This window comes from Podospora pseudopauciseta, chromosome 1, assembly GCF_035222475.1.
Source record: "Podospora pseudopauciseta strain CBS 411.78 chromosome 1, whole genome shotgun sequence".
NCBI lineage: Eukaryota > Fungi > Ascomycota > Sordariomycetes > Sordariales > Podosporaceae > Podospora > Podospora pseudopauciseta.
Genome location: NC_085892.1, coordinates 4,706,475 through 4,725,650, shown reverse-complemented (window position 1 = coordinate 4,725,650; position 19,176 = coordinate 4,706,475). Strand labels below are relative to the sequence as shown.

At 52.0% G+C, this 19,176-nt stretch overlaps 4 protein-coding genes across 4 annotated transcripts; 1 reads left to right on the top strand and 3 right to left on the bottom strand.

Annotated features, from left to right (window-relative positions):
- Positions 1-257: 257 nt before the first annotated feature.
- Positions 258-3,138, bottom strand: QC763_113915 (uncharacterized protein; the record flags this gene model as incomplete). Its single annotated transcript, XM_062907977.1, has 2 exons — positions 258-2,227; positions 2,694-3,138. 2 exons carry the CDS (start codon positions 3,136-3,138, stop codon positions 1,293-1,295), a joined length of 1,380 nt encoding a protein of 459 aa, XP_062770896.1. The 3' UTR covers positions 258-1,292.
- A 1,673-nt stretch (positions 3,139-4,811) lies between these two features.
- Positions 4,812-5,093, bottom strand: QC763_113918 (uncharacterized protein; the record flags this gene model as incomplete). The annotated part of the gene is made up of 1 exon (XM_062907978.1): positions 4,812-5,093. One exon carries the CDS (start codon positions 5,091-5,093, stop codon positions 4,812-4,814), a length of 282 nt encoding a protein of 93 aa, XP_062770895.1.
- A 1,505-nt stretch (positions 5,094-6,598) lies between these two features.
- On the bottom strand, positions 6,599-14,400 carry CCH1 (calcium channel protein). The gene is made up of 3 exons (XM_062907979.1): positions 9,570-14,400; positions 7,729-9,506; positions 6,599-7,662 (listed from the first exon to the last, which is right to left on the bottom strand). Exons 1-3 carry the CDS (start codon positions 13,623-13,625, stop codon positions 7,038-7,040), a joined length of 6,459 nt encoding a protein of 2,152 aa, XP_062770894.1. The 5' UTR covers positions 13,626-14,400; the 3' UTR covers positions 6,599-7,037.
- On the top strand, positions 14,247-17,784 carry QC763_113930 (uncharacterized protein). Its single transcript, XM_062907980.1, has 6 exons — positions 14,247-14,782; positions 14,807-15,004; positions 15,065-15,159; positions 15,225-15,342; positions 15,414-15,512; positions 15,571-17,784. Exons 2-6 carry the CDS (start codon positions 14,831-14,833, stop codon positions 17,362-17,364), a joined length of 2,280 nt encoding a protein of 759 aa, XP_062770893.1. The 5' UTR covers positions 14,247-14,782; positions 14,807-14,830; the 3' UTR covers positions 17,365-17,784.
- Positions 17,785-19,176: the final 1,392 nt, after the last annotated feature.

The following is a 19,176-nucleotide window of genomic DNA, read 5'->3' as shown; positions in this document are numbered from 1 at the left end:
TGGCAAGAAGGGGCTGGGTGGAAGTGTATGTATATGTGTATAGAGCTAGATCACAGAAGAGAGGGAGAGTTACGAACACTGAGGAATACCGCGATGCTGTGAAGGGGTGCAGGCCAGTCAGTATCATGAAGCCGCAACAACCTAAAGAAGTTTACTTGTGATGATCGAACTGGACATTCTGTGAGACAGGAGGTTGTCTTGTTCTTTAGCAGCAGACGTGGGGTGGGTTGACATGCAGCACCCAAAGCAAGATGGCCTTCATCACAACTTAAATCGTCAATGTATTCCTATTATGTCTATGGTCACTATTCAACATCAGGATATGCTTAGCTGCCTTAGGTGCCATACCGTCACCACCATCCAGTGCTCCCCCTCCCCCCCGCCAAAAAAAAGAATAAAAAAATAGCCTATCAAATGGCAAAAACACAACATGCAAAACCAGGGGGTAAAAGAAAAAAAAGAAAAGCAGGTGAATTCTCTAGAATATCAACAAGGGGGTATCATATGTACTTTTCCGTGCCCAACCCAACCCAGCCCGACCAAACTCCGATAACCGATTGCCAAGTGGTAAAACCCATTCCCAAAGGGATACTGCGCAATAACACAAAAGAGAAAGAAAAACGAATCGAACCGCAAAGGAAAAGCGAGCAGCGAGAGGATGGAGAATGACAGCTGTGGGTTGTTCCCTTTGTGAAGCAGAGGACCGTTTGATCGCTGTTGTAGCTCTCCCTCCCTCCCTCTACTCTCCAACCTCACTCCCATTCTCCGCCCGAAAGTTCCCTCTCCTTGCGAGTCTCCCAAATTCGCTAATTCGCTTTTTGTCCCTATTCATGCCAATTCCCCCTCCCATGCCGTTCCTTGCTCCATTGCGCTCTTCTCTGCATTGTACGGTTTGGATATCGTAGGATCCTCCTCGGTAAAGGCCATAGCTGTCCAGGGTCCAGTATCTGGCATCTTGACTGCGGTGATGCTGGCGAGAATCCAGCGCCATTGTCAAACCGGAAAACGAGGCAAAAAAGCCAGTGGATGATACACTTGCTTCTTCATGGTGCTCTACTTGACGGATCTGCCATCCCTTGCGCGTAGTCCTTGGCTGTGACATGCTATGATATCATGATATCGGGATCTCGGTTGGTACTGTATTGTGCCGAGCAGTCGCATTCAGGTCTTGGTGCTGGGTGATAGGTGTGGTGAGTCCAAAAATGAGGTGGGTGATAAATAGCGAGTGACTCTTGTGGAATAACAAACTCCAAAATTATTGTACATCGACAGCTGCTGTGTTTCTCCTCAGCTTAACAGGCACCCCCAACACGGACACAGGTAGCCGGTTTATAGACGGGGCTGGAATGGTCAAAAGCCTGCCCCATGGCCTCGCGACAGGATCGCTTGATATGGCGAACAGTCTTGGTGGCAACCTTCGCCTGGATCTTGAGAAGTCGCTTAAAGGTTGCCCGGCCGACTTTGACTTTGACTTTGTACTGTTGGTCGATTCCGCCAGGGGTGTAGCTGGGAATGAGCGAGAAGTCGGAAATGATGGACATGTCATCGTCCTCATCGTCCTTGGCGGCATCGTGGTCGCGGAAAGGGAATCTTTTGTGTCTTCTCAAAACGGGTTCGTTCAAGGAGAATGGCATGTTCATTGCCTCCATTGAGCCAAACACCTGCTTGTCGGATTCTGAAACGCCTGACAGGTTGCTGGCGGCCGGGAACTCGTTTGCGCTGAATGATCGCTTGAACGTGTGGTCTTGTGTAGTGAAGATGGGTGAACAGATCGCCATGTCGATATCTTGCTCGATACAGCTATAGTCGCCCATGGTTTCGTCACCGTGCTCATTTTCCAGCGCAAGAAGGTCCGTGGGAACTGAGTAAAGATTACGACCTTGCGTCTCAAGAACAATGCCGCTGTCCACACGCTTCTGCAACTGATGGTTTGGGACGTTCCCTAGGGTGCGGCCGATGGAGATACACTCGGAGTCGTCAAATCGAATGTCTCCACTATCCAACTCCTCAAAGGTGCTGCTGCTGAGAGAATCGCAAGATGAAGCGCCGTCATTGAGAAGCGTGCGGAACGAGCAAGGGTTGCCGCGTCGAGACGATAGCTGGGTCTTGGGATCAGAATCAGAAGAGCCCTGGGCTGCGACTCCCTGGTGGCTGAACTGAAGGATGTTCACGAAGTTGCCTAGATACATGTCTGGGAAGATCTTGGTTGTGAGGAAGTCCTCGAGATCTGTATTTTCGATGGTCCTTCGTTAGCGACTCGTCGAATTCTGCGTGTTTGCTGAGAAAGGACGAAGAAAACTGCAACGCAAAAGCAGAAGCAGTGGACGTAATTTGGCAGTTGGAGTTTTCTGGCAATGACAGTTCCGGCGAAACTTGATGGGTGAAAAAGTGGGAGGACTGAAAAGGCAGAGGTTTGGCGTGACTGAGGGCTATTCACTTGAACAAACAATAGTACTAGAGAGAACCATTCTATTCACTTGTCGCCGCCGGAAGGCCCACACGTGAACAAGTTGCTCTTCCAGCCTGCAAGGCTTCGTTGACGCAGAGAGCAATATAATAGCTCGGACGAAAACCAGAGAAACAGTAAACCAAAGGCACAGCTCACACTGATGAAGAGCCAAAACACCGATGAAAAGAGACAGAAAACAATGCTTCTTCAAGATGCAAAAGTGAGATCTGAAAGAAGTGCTTACTTTTGTGTCTTGGATGCGGATTGCAATGTGATGCTACAACTGGCACTTTCTGTCTCTTCGCCATGGCAGTTTGGCTTTGCCGCTTCATTACCCTGGAATCCATCATCCTTCCTTTTGTTGTCGTCGACATTGGTGTTGTTTCACGAGCAGTGTAGGATTGCCGGCCCTTTGGCAAAGGTTTCGTCTGTGGTCCTGCCATCTTTGATCTGTTGCTGCGATAGACCCTCCGGACTGTGTTCCTCAGACGAGCGGCTGAATTCCGCGGGACTGTTTTCAGAGTTGATATCGGGGAGACAATACAGTAAACTGTGGATGCTCTCCAAGAGATGAGAATGTCGATGATGCCGGATCGGCGGAGATGTTTGATCAGTGAGGTGAGAGCAGCAGAGCCAGGGGAGTGTCTGGCCAGGAGCGTCATGATAGACAGCGGTTCGGGGTTTCCCATCGATCTTAAGTAAACAGGAAGCAGTGTCGTGCCTAGTCTCAACCGGCTCCAATAGGATTGATGCAGAATGCGATCAAGGTGGGAAAGAACATGTCATGGCAGTGTCTGCACCCGCAAAACCTACCTACCGCCACTGCCAGTGGTTCAACCTTAATCTGCCCGTGGGAGGTGCCCTCGAACATTCTCCCCCTTTGGTGCCCGACCCACGCTTGCATCGGCTCCCACTTACGTATGTCTAGCTGGTCACCAGGCACATGCTGGCCCCCATCTCGCAGGTGCAACAAGGCGAGAGCAACGCCCCGGATTTGCTCGCCCTGTTTGGGGAACACGGGGGTGGAATTGCCAGCTGTACAAAACCTCCACCGTCTTCTTGGATTTGCTCAAATGTGCAGTCTCATCTCTGAGTGGCCCAACACACGATGAATTGGGTAAGCGCCGAGAAAGACGTCTCGTTCGCTGGCCTTTTGGTGGTCCCACATGGAAGCCCTGGATCAAGTTAGATCAAAATCTTATCTCGTCCGCTGCAGGTTTGTTTTTCGTCCCTTTCGCAAAGCCGAGACCAACCTCCTCCTCGGAAGAGGGTTTGAAGACTTTTCGTTGCGGTGAAGCGCGACAACGCCAGAGCGGAGAGGCCCGGCCACATACCTATATCGGCTTTTACAGTTGGGTTCTCCGGCCCCGCAATCCGAGACCAATCCCCGTCTCCGATCTCCGTCCTTATCCAAAATCCAAAAGTGCCCATCGGTGTTTCGAAATTTGTGCTTGCTTCAGGAACCTCAGACAGGAACCGAGACAGTGGCAACAATGAGGAGTTCGAGAGCTCAAGCCCAGAACGATCGATCGGTGCCTTGCATGCTCAGACGAGAAGTCTGTCTTGCATCTGCAATGCATCGCATCTTGACCTGCATTCCGCTGCTGTCCATGCGCGCACAACATTCCTCTTCACATAGCCGACGGTAACCACTGCATCAAACCCAAGATCACAAGCAAAAGGAGAGAGAGAGAGAAAACGGTCCAAGAGTTATGCTAGTTTCAAAGGCTGCAAAAAAAAGCCAGATTTTTGATTGAAGTTTGTCGCAAGACAAGATGCAAGAAGGCCAGTCTGACAAAACCATATCAGAACCAACTTTCTCACACAAGCGAGAAAAGCATTAAACATGCACGGCAGCCACCCACCCCCTTTTTTACGGGGTGTGGCATTGCCTTTGCTCCAGAAAAAGATACCCCAAAATATATCCCAAAAATCAGCTACCAATAGCCTGAGCCATAAAACAAATCTCTTCATGATCCTTGCCCCCAAAAGAAAACGCCGGCCGGTATCTTTGTCGGCATCATCCGTCCGTGTGTCAGTCCGCCCGTAAAAGCCATAATCCCTAAAACTTTCGTATAAAAAATGAGTGTCGTGAAAAAGTGGTGTAGAGGACTGGGTGAAAGATGTTGTGTATATGTCGGAGTTTCCAGCACTGGAAGACCATTATCCACCTCTTTTTTTCCCCTTGTTTTGCTCATAAACTAAACTTGCCACTTCCCAGTGCCGCGTGGTGTTTTGTTGCGTCGTCGTCGTAAGAATCGTTTCATTTGTGTGTGTGCGTTGTGTCTGTGTTGGTGTAATCCACGCCATGTGTGTGTGTGTGTGTGTGTGTGCGTGGGTGCGTACGTGCCATTCTCCCAACTTAAAAGGACGACATGCGAGCCTCAAGACTGCAAAACGTGGCGGCCGGTCTCGGCTCGAGGACAAACAGGTCCTTCTCATCGCCGTCCAGGTCGAACGATTTCTGGCGGAGTACAATGCTGTTGATTGTCTCGACTGGGGAGCTGGCTTGTGATGTGAACGACATCCGGTCACTGCTGGCACGGGAAGAGGTGGAAGCAGAGGAGGACCGGCGGAATGAGGTGCGAAGCTTGTGAGGCGAGAAGTGGGCCGCGATGGTCTGGAAGCGGGAAGGGGAATGCATCTTGACGGTGGAAGAATGGAGGGTTGGTGAGGTTGGATGAGAGAAAATGTTGGTGTTGTGGTCTTAAAGGTCGTTTGAGATAACGTTGAGGAGGCACAGCCTGAAGAAGTGAATGAGGCAAGGCTTGTCAAAAGTGAATGTTGAGTGAAGCCAAAGGCTTATTTATTGTGATTTCTTAAAGACGGGACGATCTAGAAGATCAAGAAGATTTGGCAAAACTGCCTCTTGGTAGTTGGCAATGGTTTTGGGAAGGCCGAGGGGGACAAACACAAAGACTCTCTCCTAAGATGCCGAGCTGGGAAACCGCTCACTTTAAGTAATCAGGAGTTGATGTTGTATGTTGAGGGGGAAAGGTGAGGGATCTGAGTGGTGTTGCAAGGGGAGTCCGCCAGGGATCCTGCAACGTCGACAAGGGGGGCGACGGAGAGCCTGGGTCCAATTTGGGACGACTGCAAGGGCCACAAGAGTAAGAAAAAAAGGAGAGAAATGGTGACCCGTGGGACGGTAGGATACAAAACAATGCAGGAGTAGGCACAGCCTAGCTCGGACGGATAGAAAAGAACCGGAGTGGATTAGTCGAAAGTGTGGGTAACAGGAACTACAAGAACATCTATTATGCACGTTGCTGGGATGGGTGTCCCTTAAGAAGGGAGCTCACCCAGACTCAACACCATGACTCTTATGCGATCGCCCTTGAAGACATGCTGCTCAATTGCACATCAATCTGGCGCAGCCGAGGATCCCTAACAATGGATTCTCGTCGCGGGGATAAGAGGCCGCAAAGCAAGGCCTAGCTTCGACTTGCTAGAGTTGAGAACACGAGGTTCTAGACATGACAGCGGGCAAGACGACTGTAACTCCCAACCAAGTCAGCCATGAAACAATCGACAGGTGAGCCCCACATCCAAAATCGGGCGTGAAACAACATGCACAATCACTGGCATTTTCGCCGACGCAGGAGTAGTATTTGCCGGGAAGTCGCCGCCGGGAAGCCATCAGAGCCGTCAACAAGCGCATCCCAAGTGCTTGACGATAGCTCCTTACGTCGTGGTCGCTGCCTTGCTGTTAGTGTTTTGCCGCATTATCGCACACAAACCCTAATATCAACATCGAGCAAGTAACCAGTCGTGGGACCAGGCCCAGTAAGTCGACCCCCTGTTCTGCGTGTGATCGTCCGTTACAGGTGAGCTTCCCCAGCCAAGAAAGAGACACCCACTAACAGCGGAACCTCATGGCCATCGTGGGCTCGTGTTAGGGGGCCTTGGCTCAGCGACCCTGCACCTCAGGGGCTTGACGTTGCTGTGTTGTGCTAACAAAATGGCGTGCACGGCTTGTTTCAGAAGCTCGCTTTGCCACACCACTCTCTACTTCAGACGGATTTCCGACAAACACCAAATGTGTCCATCTTCGTTTGATACCTTCGAAAGCTTCTGGAAATATGCAAATAATGGCTCTCGGTTGGGCCTTCCAAAGCCCTCCCTCCCTCTCCCAACAGTTTCGCTGTGGGCCAGGTTTGGACAACTGCTCACCTTGCATTGAAGACCATCATCGCATCAGCCGGTATAGTGCCGCCATGATTGAGCCCCTTACGATCTCCCTATTATTATGTGCACCATGCTACGCCTGAAGTCTCTGTAGTCGAACCTGAAAACGTTTCTATTTCAAAATAGAACGCGAGCCGTTGGTTTGTCTCCATCTATCACCATTCTTGAAAGGCTGTTCCCCATTCTACATCATAAATATTAGCAATACTTTCCATCTGCACATGTTCCGGTAGTGAAGACGTCAATCCAACCCCCCAAGTCCTGGTGCGCCAATGCTTTAAAAAATGGCAATGCTCCTCCCTTGATCGTCGAAATCATGAGGCCAAGATAAACCCGCACCCAAACGCCATAGATCAACCGTCTCTTTTGACTCCATACCCAGTAAGCTTGACATTATGGTTTAGAATCCCCCCGACGGTCCCCAACCGCTCTTTCTCATCGTGGCACTTCTCCGAATGCTCTCCACCCACACAGAATCGTCCAACATGTCCCTAACCACCGCTGGGCTCACCGAACTACCCCGTCTCCCTATCGGACTGGTGGCCTCGTCATCCTGGGCGCCGTCTGCCGGGTCAGGGAGGTCGAAGCTGAACCCGCTGCGCTGAGCTTGGTGTCCCGAGGAAGACGGCTTTGATGTCCGTGGGCCAGCAAGCGGGTGGCCGTAGGACGTGTCATAAGACGACAGATCCGCTCCAAGACCAGACCAGCTCCGCGCCCGCCCATTGTTGTCAGCTGCCGCCGCAGCGAGAAGAGTGGCGCCCTCTTCTGTAAGCGTGCCGATACCGGCCCCCCCTGGTACGCCCGCAACCGTATTACGTTCCCGCCGCTCCTCTTCATTGTCCACCAGAATCTCAGGCACATCCAACTGCGGGATAGCCGTCATGCGTGCGTTTTGTTTCGATTGCATGTGGCGCTTGAACTGTCGCGAATAGTACAACATATCAAAGAAGCCTAGCACGATACGACGTCGGACTTCTTCCTCGACACGCTGCAAGCGCAATTTTCGACGCAGAAACTCATCAAGTCTAGGTTACAATGTGTTAGCGTATCATCAATTTGTTGTGACAGATTTGGGCAAGAAGGAAACTTACCTGAGACTCTTGCTGTCATTAATAATGTTGTAATGTGCCAAAATCATCAGCACCGTCGTGAACGAGATACCTCTCTCGGGGTCAGCAGACACCATGACCTCTTCGAAGAATATGTTGAAACGATGGCGGCGTGCGCGCACTTTTTGAACATCAATCTTGGACAGCCGCTCATTCAGCTTGGCCAGGTCGACACCAGTCTGGTACTGGCTCTTGCTGACGACAGAAGCGTGTCTGGTGCTCGCCGCATCGTTATCCTTACGCACGTCTTCCAGAATGCTACGGACCGAGTCCTCAGCTTCGTAAATACGCATCTCGAACACGCCAGAGAGCTCGCCTAAAAGTCGGGGGAAAGCCTCCTTACTGATGAATCCAGTGCCTAGTGGATCAACACTTCGCCAGGCCTCCTTGAAGCGTCTAATCTCGTCGCGCTCAACCACCGCCAAGCCGCTGGTCCGCTGATACACATATGAGAAACTCTCATAAATCAGCGACACAAACAAACTGACAAAGAGATACATGCTAATGATGTTCCAGGCAACAAACAGGGTTCTAGCCCAAGCAGTGCTACCGCAGTCGCTCTCAGAGAAAATAGGACTCTCTACGCAGAGCGGGGGTTTGATCTGTGCAAAATCCTCCATGACTTCGTTCCAGCCCTCACCGCAACTGAACCTAAAGAGGAGGATCAGAGCGTGAGGCACTGTTCGTAAGTTGATGTTGCCATCCTCCCCGCTGCCGAAGCGGGTAAGGCTGAACGTCTGCGTCAGCGCTATAGCGAACACCAAGAAGAAGATCAGCCACGTAGCAAGAAGGCTGCCAATGGTCGTCAAACTGGCAGCTGCCGTCTTGAAAAGCTGGTCTAGTGCGTCATTCCGGGGGATCAGCAGGAGAACGAGCGCCACCAAGAAGAACTTATGTAGTTGAATGTACGTGTCCTGCATCTGGTCCGTGAGGAAGAGAATTGACGTGGCGAAAGTGCCCGTAACCGCGATCAGAGAGAACAAGTCCCATGAGCTCCGCCGGAACCGCGTCCAGCCAAGGCCGACAATGCGAATGATGATGTTGACGATGTAAATGAGCGTGAACAACAAGAATAAACCATCTCGGGTCCACCTCCACCACTCAGGCTCGTTGTAGAATTCCGAAAGCAGCAGGATAAGGTGGAAAACGAGAACCGACGTGATGGCAAGATACCATTTCCCTCGCTTCTCGATGGCGCGCTTATGACACCAGATCTTCCACTTGTTCTTGCTGTCGTCGTAAGCGTTTTTGGAAGGCGATATTTGTCTGAGGAGCTTCCTCAACTCGAGCCACGAGCGCTGCTCGGCCGTCAGGAAGGCGACGCCGGTTTGCTCCGTGTAGTTTCGCATAAAGACGGAAATGAACAAGGTGAGCACAAAGACGGTGGCCATGAGGTTGAAGACGACGAAGAACAACGCGTTGCCCTCGGCCGGATATGGCGGCGCGCCTAACGGTTGAAGTCCCTGGCCGGTGATGGCCTGTGCTGCAAAGGAGACGTCCGTCCACCCTTCTTGACTGACAATCTGAAACAGAATAAAAAGGGACGATCCAAAGTCGTCAAAATTGAAGAAGGGGTTGTCTGCCACTCTGGGCGCAAGCATCGGCCATTCGTTGTTGAACGGGGTTGCGAAATACTCGCCGACACAGTCACTGAGGTTTATAATATCTTCCCCATCGTTGCAAGAGACCATCTTCCCGTTGAACAGATTCAGGCCGTAGATTGCGAATGGAATCAAGAGCGATATGGACACAAAAGCAGCCTAAAGGAGGAAATAATCAGCGTTTGGTCAGATGATGGCCTGAGAACAAACAGGAAAACTCACACTCAATATCTTCCAACCCCCAACAATGAGTAACGAATGAAACGTTTCTCTGGCGCTATCGCTGACATTCAATAGTCGCAGAGCCCTGAGAGCCTTGAAGGCACCGACAGCGCGGGATACCTCTCCGTTTTGGGTAAACAGCGTGATGACGTTGATCCACAGGGTAACCAACACGATGGCATCAATAGCGCCCCATGTACTGCGGAAGTACGCATTCGGAGTCCACATGAAGCCGTCCGCAATGATTTTGATGCCCGCTTCGGCTGTAAACACGATGGCAAACGCCATATCTGACCACACGAACCAGTTGACCTTGGTTTTGTCCTTGTCTTGAAAGTATTCCTTCTGGTAGAGCGGAGTCGTGATGCAAGCGAGAACGACCATGGCAACAATGGCAGCGTAAATCAGGGCTGAGAAGGTGTACCATGCGTACTTATTCGGCTGAACACCTTCAAAGCGCTCAGTACCGCGGCCCGGGCCCACCATCTTCTGACAGAGACGGCGGATAGGATTTCGTGGCTTGAAGATGAACAGAGACGTATTGTAATTTGGATGGCGCATCAGATACTCCCGCTGTGCTTTGCGCCGGGCTGCCGTTGCGCTCACAGCCTGACGGGCGAGCTGGCCAGGATCCAAAGTCGCGTTGGCCGCCTCGAAGCGGATGTTGGAGTAGAATGGATTGGGCTCTCGGCTGGTAAACTTGGTCACCAAGTGGCCCCATATGGCGGAGAGGAACCCTGGTTTGACATTGCCGTTGTATGTGGTTGTTGCCCGAGGTGGTGCTTGGCCATCTGTAGTCTCCAAAGGGTCCAAGCTTTCGTCGAGAAATTCGCGAACGAACCCTTCTTTGAACAACATATCTATCATTCCCGTGCCCTGATCAAGAGGGTCTGAGCGGTGCTTGGACCGGCCGAAGCCAAAGACTTTGGACAAGGCCAAATTGGACGAACCGCCCAGCTCTCTCCGTTGCAAAAACGCCTTCACTTGCTCAAGGCGCTTCATGTCCTCTCCCACATCGAAGTTCTCCTGGATGACAGCAATAAACATGTTGATGAGAATAAAGTACGAGAGGATGAACCAGCCGATGAGGAACACGGCGCCGATCCACGACGTCTTCTTGCTCACCGTGTACGTGGTGACATTGTACAGAATTTCTGTCCAGCCCTCACTCGACAGAACTTGGTACATGCCCAGAAAGGAGTTGTAGATGGTGTTGAAGGGGATCCCGATCCACTCGTCATCTGAATCCAAGGCTGGGATTTGACCACGGAATAGCTGTGATGCGAAAATGGCCATAAGGAAGGTCATAAGAAAGACGAAGAGCATCAAGTTCCCGATACCGGTGACATTTCCAAGGACGAGGTAAATCAAGTCTCGCGTCATTGGTATGGTGAGAACAACGCGATACACCCGCAGGATTTGGAAGATGGTCAGCCAGTTGTAGACCTGACCTGAATTGCGGATGAAGGGGATGAGAATGATGACGGTGACGACGGCTAGGAATAGGTCGAAGAGGTTACGAGGACTGCGATGAAACCGATGGTGGTCCGCAGCAAAACGTATGGCAATGTCGATAGCCAAAAGGATGGTTACAACGACCTCTGTTGTGTTGATAAACCTCTCACGCATCGCATCCATGGAAGCCGTCCGCAAGGCTTGGGCAAATAGCCCAAATGTGATCACAAGTGCCCACAGCCACTGTGTGTTTTTCACAAAGCGCTGCAATCCTGAAAGTCGCCGCGTAGCGGCATCCGTAGGTGCTGCGAAATAGGAATCCTCGGACGTAAAGGCGCTGGCCTTGGATTCCTCGCGAATGACCTGGAAAGATGATGTGATGACGGCAATCAACAAGTTCGTCATCCAGAGCATCATGATGATGATTCCAGCGCCAAAGAACAGTGCCGCAGGTAAAAAGTCGGAGCTGACCGTATAGTACATCAAGTCGCTGAAGGTGTTCGCGCTCATGATCACAAACACTAGCTCAAGAGAGTGTCCGATGTCATCAAAGTTGACCGTTCCGTTGAAGGGGTTGTCTTGTTGAAGACAGATGGACCCTCGTGGGCATACATGGCCTTTGGAATTCTGAGCACCCTTCACGAGAAACTCTTCCGATAGATTTCTTGTCGGAGAGTTGGAGTAGACCCAAGGCTCTGCCTTTCCTGTAGTGGCATTGAGATAACCACCGCAAAAGGACATGCTTGGCGAGTAGGTGATATCAAAGTTCGTTGGGTCCTCAGGATTGAGCCAAGTACACTGGCGGCTCAGGCTCGATTTGAAACTCTGAACCCCGATGATGGCAAAAATGAGCCAGAAGAAGCCCATCAAAAAAGAGACCCTAACAAGAAGTGGCGCTGCCTTTTTCAGACTCCTCAGGATGATAAGGTTGCCTTTTGTGAGGGCAAGAAGCCTGATGATGCGCAGACAGCTGAGCATGCGAAACACGTAGATGGAATGCTTGCTCTCCAAGCCAGCAACACCAAGCCCAAACGATATCCAGAAGGAAACGATTGCCACGAAGTCAAGCCGGTTAAAGCCATGCCTTAAGAACGCTCTGCGCGCAAGCAGAAGGCGCTGTTGCTCCTCCAGGGTGCCTTGACCAGCCGCGACGCCATGCATCATGGTAAATGACCTAGCAAACGTCGGCATAAACTCCTCTTCCTTTTTTGGCTGTCTGGTGGACCGCTGCCGCTGAGGTCGAAATATGGCCCGATATTGTTCGGCGACCCGTTCTTTAATTCGGCGCTTAGTCTTGGGAGGAGCATACTCCTCTGGGTTAACGATGAAGCCAGAAACAATGATTCTGGCGATGATTTCGAGTGTGAAAATAATAAACAGCGCAAATATGGCCCAGTCTATCCGCGTGGTGCCCCAGCGCTCTGGTCGTTCATTTCCTGGGACGAAAACGTCGGGTGCCGACTCAACAGCCAAGAGAATTGTTTGCGCAATAATCAGCAACAAAATGAAGGGCTCTGTCCAGGGATTCACCAGGAGATCGCACAGCCATACTCGGAGCGCATTGTCCTTGGGGAAAATGCCAAGTGAGTTCCCCCTGAGTGGGTTTGGAAGAGGGCCACGCCGGCGAGGCATAGGCGAGGATGGCTGCTGAGAATGAACATAGGTGGCCCCCGAATCCTTTTCCGCTGGTATTTGGGACGACTGTGAGGGATACGAGGTATCGACAAGCATTGGTGCGGACACATGGCCCGGCCGGCGGCCGTCAACACTAGGTGAACGGGAGCGCGACCGAGACCGTTCGCGTTCACGCCTGGTTGCTTGATCCACTAAATCACCTTCACCACTGATAGCGACAACACGCTGTGACATGGCCCTCATGATAGAGCCTGCTCTATGCAAGGCGCCGCTGGTAGACTGAGTTCGGGACCGCCGCCCCCCGTCCACTGGTGAGAGATTGTCCCCATAGTTGCGATGCCTGTCCGCTGAAAATCCCGGCTCCAAATCAAACCCAAGCATCTGGGTACTTCGTGCTCGAGAGGGTGTATTTCCAAGATCGGATACGGTCTGAAAGCTATAGCGGGGGACCGCTTCTCCTTCCGGTGGCTCTAAACGGCCGATGGGTTGCGCCGATGGCTTCAGAGGTACTCTATCCGACTCCAAGGAGTCCGTATCCGCTCGCTCGTCATAATAAGGGTGAGGTATTTGGTACGGGTCATCGGCCGAGGTGATGTAGCCCTGTGAGGCAGAAGGTGATGGTTGTCTTATCTCAGGTGGCAGCGCAAACTGAAGGCCCAAGTGATCGATAGGGGAATGGTTTCCGCCGGTCCCGCCCGCATCGTGGGGTGCCGTTGGATATGGGTTCTCCCAATAAGACGAGAAACCTGGAAGGTTGGCCGACATGGAAACCGGCGATGCTGGCGGCCTGTTATTTTCATCCTGAGCTCCATTGTAAGACCCCCCAGCGCCGAAACCATCTCCTCCCCCACGCCCATTGCTGGTTCCTTCTGGCGAGCGCTGGATTTCCTGCAAAGGTATCGAGTGCGGAGGAGGTATAGAATTGTGCGAGGTTCGCCGCGGGGTATGCGGCGGGTTGTCGTTCATGGTGCCGAGTGGTGTGGTGGCTTGGTGTCAATTCGACAAGCTAAATGAGAGGTGGGCGCGCGAATGCGCTAGAACTGCTGTAACATGGACCACTAGAGCCTCGTAGCGGGCATGATATGCGAAGAAAGTCCTACTGTCTATGCCATGCAAAGAGTGTGTGCGAGTTGGCTTTTGCCTCGTGGTGGTTGGACGTTAAGGCTCTGTTTGTGGAGTTTGAAGTGTCGCCGGACGGGCACGGGGGTATTGGTTTGGCTGGCGGCACTACGAGAAAGGGGTGGCTTGCGAGAGGTCAACAAGAGGCAACAAGAAAAGAGTGATTAATTAATTATCGTCAAAAGAAAGAACGTATGGGGGGTCTACAGAGGAGGTCAGGACAGATGACTGCGCCGCAAAATACAATGGTTGCTGCCCCAGCCCAGGAGAGGCAGCTTCCATCCAGCGATGGCAAGTTGAAGGCCAACCAGGGTACAGTGCAGTTTACTGTGAGGATAGGGTAGTGCACACAATTCTGCTGGCGAGCAACACAGTGCGGGCTTCACGTGCGTAAGGCTCAATTGGAGCACCCCACTTTGCGCAAGTTGAAACGGCTCGGGGAGTTGCGTGTTGCTCTATGCCGAAAACGTCGCGATACTACCGAAGAGCCAAGGATTTGTTGAAAGCTGAAGATATCTTGTAAAAAGAAGACGGGAGGAGGAAGATACCAAGTACTCGTGGACATGGAGGGAGATCTTCCAGTTGGACTGGGCTGTTAACAACTGCACTTTGCACAACCTGTTTTCCCTGTATACTACTTAATAGTATAACTCGAAGAAGTATTATTCCCTACCTATCCATAGCACGCTTGCTGACTGCATGAGTTGGGGTTGAGCGGGGCGCTTGGCTCAACCAGAAAGTGCCCAAAGTAAAATTTAGTGGGGCCCAATTCCAAGTCGCGTCTTTTGAGCCGCTCACGCGCGTAGCTTCCCACCTTGTAAGAAACGTCAGAATCTCTCCATCTCAAGAAGTCAGCCCTACAACAAATTCGCAGCGAACCAACTCGCAACAACACTCGCCTAGGCCATGAACAGCCGCTGAATTTCAAAACACCGTCCCTTTCAAGACTCGTTCCAGTCGCTTCCCTCGATCGCTTGCACCGCAAGCCACAGCTTGCGTAACAGGAAAAGCAACAGCTTGCGTAACAGGAAAAGCAACAGGCCGATCGAACAATGCCGGCAACGCGCAAACGGGCGCTGCCCGAGCTCAGCTCGGAAAATGCCCAAGAGCCGCCGCAGGACTCCCTTCTCCTTCGCATCAGGAATATGTGGCAATTCGCCAACTTGGTTCAGTTCATGATGTTATTTGGCAAAGCCCTGAAGCTCGACGACAATTTGGACATAGAGGTGGGCATATTGCGACCCTGGCAAGAGACATCGCCTTGCTTACACTGTGGTCGCTTATAGGATTTGGAGGCAGAATGTTTGAAGCCTGGGTCCATGGCTTTGCAGAATATTGGCCTGGGCTTCCTCAAGTTCCTCTCCTCCCACCGTGGCCTAACGTATGCCATCTCTAACGCCGACCTGTCAACTGCCTCGAAAGCCTGCTGACCACGCTCTACATCAGGCACGATCTATTCGACGAGTACACGAGACGACAATATCTCAACAAAGCGCCGGAGAAGAACCCGTTTGGCAATTCAGAGGTTTCATTGCGCTTTGCCGATTTTGATGTCTTCACCAAGGTACGTGGGAAGCAGTTTTGGAGCCCTACAGTCAGTGAATTGCCCATACTAACAAGCGCCGGGTCGCGCAGATTCGTATTCTGCAACAAATGACGCAGTTCATCATCATGAGCTCCGAGAAGCTGCGGGATAAGACGGAGGAACAAAAGGATACAGATCAGACGAACTGGGTACGCTTTTTCAGACGATGTGCAATGGGTGCTTGGCAGAGAGCTGATACTGTTATAGCGGATTGAACCCTACGGATGGGATCGACATGATCGAACATACTACGTGCTCGACGACAACCGATTGTACCGCATGTCGGAGGCGCCGGCGGCACCAGCAAAACCTAAGAAGAACACCAAGAAGGCGAAAGCAGCACAACGTGCCAACAAACGGCGCCGCGTAGCATCTGGTGCCGCGAGCGATAACGAGGATGCTGGAGACGAGGCCTCTGAAGCTGGCGCGCCCGCCGAACCAGAGGATGATGGGCTTGGAGGCATGAAATGGGAATGCTTGGCCGCCACCTTGAGCGAGGTCCGCGACTTCATTTCATCCTTGGAGAAAACCAAAGACCCCAATGAGAAGATTCTCCGCAATCAGATTCAAGCTCACCTCCTGCCGATCCTCGAGCAACAGGAAGAATCCAGAAGACGTAAACAACTACAACGAGAAAAGGAGCTTCTGAACCTGGAGAAAATGGCGCACGCTAAGAGGTCGAGTCGAATCGCTGGCAAGCTTGAACACCGTAAAGAGGAAGAACGTGCCCGCGGAGAAGAGCGGAGGCAGCGCGAGGAAGAGGCCGCTAGACGCAAGGAGGAGACGAAACGGGCAAAGATCGAGCGCGAAAGAGAACACAGGCTGATGTCAAGAGAGCACCGGCTGAAGGAGAGAGAGGTTCGACGTCTTCAGCATGAGGAGGAGTTGGCTCAGCTGTCCGAGGACAGCAAGAGCACAGCCTCTGCCCGTATGTCAGACCGTCGAAGGATTGCCGAGATCGAGCGGAACAAGAAGGCTTTGCAGGAGCTGGAAGAGGAAGAGGAGGACTGGATTTTTGATTGCATTTGCGGCGCATACGGACAAATCGACGACGGAACCCACAGTGTTGCCTGTGAGCGGTGTAATGTCTGGCAGCACAGCAAGTGTCTTGGCATCGATGAAAAGGAGGCTGAGGAGGAAGATTTTCACTTTGTTTGCGAACCTTGTCGTCGGCGCGAAAAGGAAGCTGAGCAGCGGCCTCTCACCAAGCTCAAGGTGAATAAGCAGGAAGAAGCTCCGGTCTCTTCCTCGCCACAATCCGCACCAACTGAAAACACCACGGGCGAGGCTGATGGTCGTGCCCGACTGGTTGTGGAGCTGCCATTGAAGGCCTCCTCTGGTGTTGATGAATCGACAGAGCAGCCGGTGTCTGCACCATCATTGGACGAAGCAAATGGGGACCGCCCCGCAACGACGAAACTCCCAGATTTACAGGGGAGCAACCTGTTTTCATCGCCACGTCCGAATCTGTTCCCGCACGCTCAGCTGTCCCGTGGCAATCCTGTGTCCGGCGCCTCCGATGGCAGTCTTCCTGTGCTCCCCGAAAGCGGCAATGGTATCTCCCCCATAAAGGAATCGCACCGTCCTTCGTCACCACCAACAAAGACACTTGCTTCGATCGGAGAACCAGGCCGACCTGCCTCGCCTATGTTGAACATTACCAACACGTTCAGACCTCCGCAGTCCCAGGATAGCAGATCAGACGGGCGGTCATCACCTTTGCCGCCATCGAGTATCTCTCCCACTAAGCACTCGCCTCCTCCTCAGCGTCGCGGTGTCAACAGGACCAATGGTAACGGGATCGCCACTCCTTCGCAGAGTTTTGGCAATCCAGGCGCGTCGATATTCCCTCCCGCTGCCGCCTTGTCGCCTTCCCCGAGGCAGCAAATCCTCACCCCTCCCGTGAAAAACCCAGGGCCAGTCAGAATCCCCCCACTGGGACCCGCACCTGCCGTGTTGCCTCCTACACCAAACCAATCCTCTGAGAAAATTGGCTTGTGAGATGCTTGGCCAATGCGGGAAGTACCTAGTCATCAATAAGGGGGCAATCAAAGTCTCAATCTGGCCAGTAATGGTGGCGGCTTGGCGGTGAGTAGCAAGTATAAGGTGCAGGCTTGGTTGTTTTTGCGTACTTTGGAGATACATTGTTTAGATATATATTCGGCTGGGTTGGGCGGATTGGATGGGGATATAGTTATGGGGTGGTAGGTTTTCTTCTGAATGGGGGTATCGCGAATCGTAAGCACATAGAGAGCTGTCTGGCCTCATAGACGAGGTCCTAGTACAAATGGACTAAACCGAACACGGGAGCCATGGAAGCAATAATGTAAATATCAAGAAGCTGGGTCCACTGACTCTATGAGATACCTCTGCTGTTGTTCAATAAGGTGCGGAGCATCTGATCCTTGGTCTGATAGGGTAGTCGGAAAGAGTCCGAGTGGTCGGAAAGAGTCCGAGTGGTCCCTCTAAGAATAATCATACATATTGTCAATCATATAACTCATGGCCCATGAACGTTGGCCAGTCCGCCACTGGGGAAAACGTGCTCATTGGTTTCCCCGGAACGTTGCCGGCTGTGAGATATTTTTTTCTCATCTTTTTCCACGTGGCTCAACTTCTCGATATTTGGCACACCCAAGGGAATGTTGTTCAAAACAGCACAGTGGAGAGAAAATCAGAAGAGTGAGAAAATGACGATGGGATAACTTGACATATCAGCAACGTACTTGGATGGAATCTGAACCCGGCGGCTGGGAGGGGACGAACTGGTGGCCTGAGCTTGGTGGAAGCGTGTGAGACTGAGACACGTTCGACCAGAAAAAAAATCATGATTGCAGAAAAGAAAAAATAAGATGAATCAGATTTCTGGTTGACAAACCTAACCTTGTCACCGGAGGTGGAAAAAGTGGCGGAACAGTTCGCGATTGGATCTGGTAATCTTGGGGTCGTGATTGAGCGGGTGGTTGCATGTTATTTGGGCCAACCGTGGTTGGGGGGGATAGGGAAGTATGGAGGTGCGTACGTTTGGGATGTTGAGTTTGTTCTTGGGTTGTGGGAGAGATGATGATGTTGGAGAGGATAAGGGTGGACTGAGTAGAAAGGAGGGCTTTGATAGATGGATACCACTGGCGTTCACGTTGACGTGGGAATAAGAGGAGATGTGTATATTGTTCATCATTCTTTGGGCCAGGGCAGTTTTTTCATTTGGATCTTTTGATAAAGTGAAATATGCAAAAAGTAGAGAAGGGTGTGTGAGTGAGACCCTTGTGGAGTCTTGGTCATGCCTGGTAAATAAAGGGGGGCGCGTGGAAAGGGCCGCTATTCTGTGCCTTGCTGTACGACTGATGTTCAAACAGTCGCAGGCTAATGCAGCTACCCGAAAGCCCTGCAGGGAGGGTGACCAACCAGAAGAAGTTGCAACTGTCCATGATGCGCGTTGAGACTAGGGGAGGACCTATGCCAGGCTTGGGCAACGAGAGCCAAAGTATCCAGGTTTGCCGCGGGCTGTTACGAATCGCGAGCTGCTTTTAAATGCAGTTATGAGCGGCGAGTCATGTGCACGCATCTATGGCGGGATATGGGCCCAGGTGAGGCATCAACCGCCATGATCGATGAGCACACGAGACCTCAAAGAAACGGGTTGGATCTAAAAGGTCAAAGAAATGGAAGCAAGCCACTGGCCTCTGTGGCGTCACTCAGAAGAGAGCAGCCAGTCACTGCAGAGGGGGAGGGCAAGCCCGCTTCCGGGGAGGGACCCGAACACATTCCAGCCGGTCTCGGGTACCTCAAACCAGCAGATGAACCCCCCTATGG

Bases quoted from the DNA above. Each gene is read 5' to 3' on its own strand.
- CCH1 (XM_062907979.1), bottom strand. From the start codon at position 13,625: ATGAACGACAACCCGCCGCATACCCCGCGGCGAACCTCGCACAATTCT. The intron at 9,507-9,569 runs GTGAGTTTTCCT...TTCCTCCTTTAG, and splicing joins GGGGTTGGAAGATATTGAGT to GCTGCTTTTGTGTCCATATC. The intron at 7,663-7,728 runs GTAAGTTTCCTT...ATTGTAACCTAG, and splicing joins AATGACAGCAAGAGTCTCAG to ACTTGATGAGTTTCTGCGTC.
- QC763_113930 (XM_062907980.1), top strand. From the start codon at position 14,831: ATGCCGGCAACGCGCAAACGGGCGCTGCCCGAGCTCAGCTCGGAAAAT. The intron at 15,343-15,413 runs GTACGTGGGAAG...CGGGTCGCGCAG, and splicing joins ATTTTGATGTCTTCACCAAG to ATTCGTATTCTGCAACAAAT. The intron at 15,513-15,570 runs GTACGCTTTTTC...ATACTGTTATAG, and splicing joins ATACAGATCAGACGAACTGG to CGGATTGAACCCTACGGATG.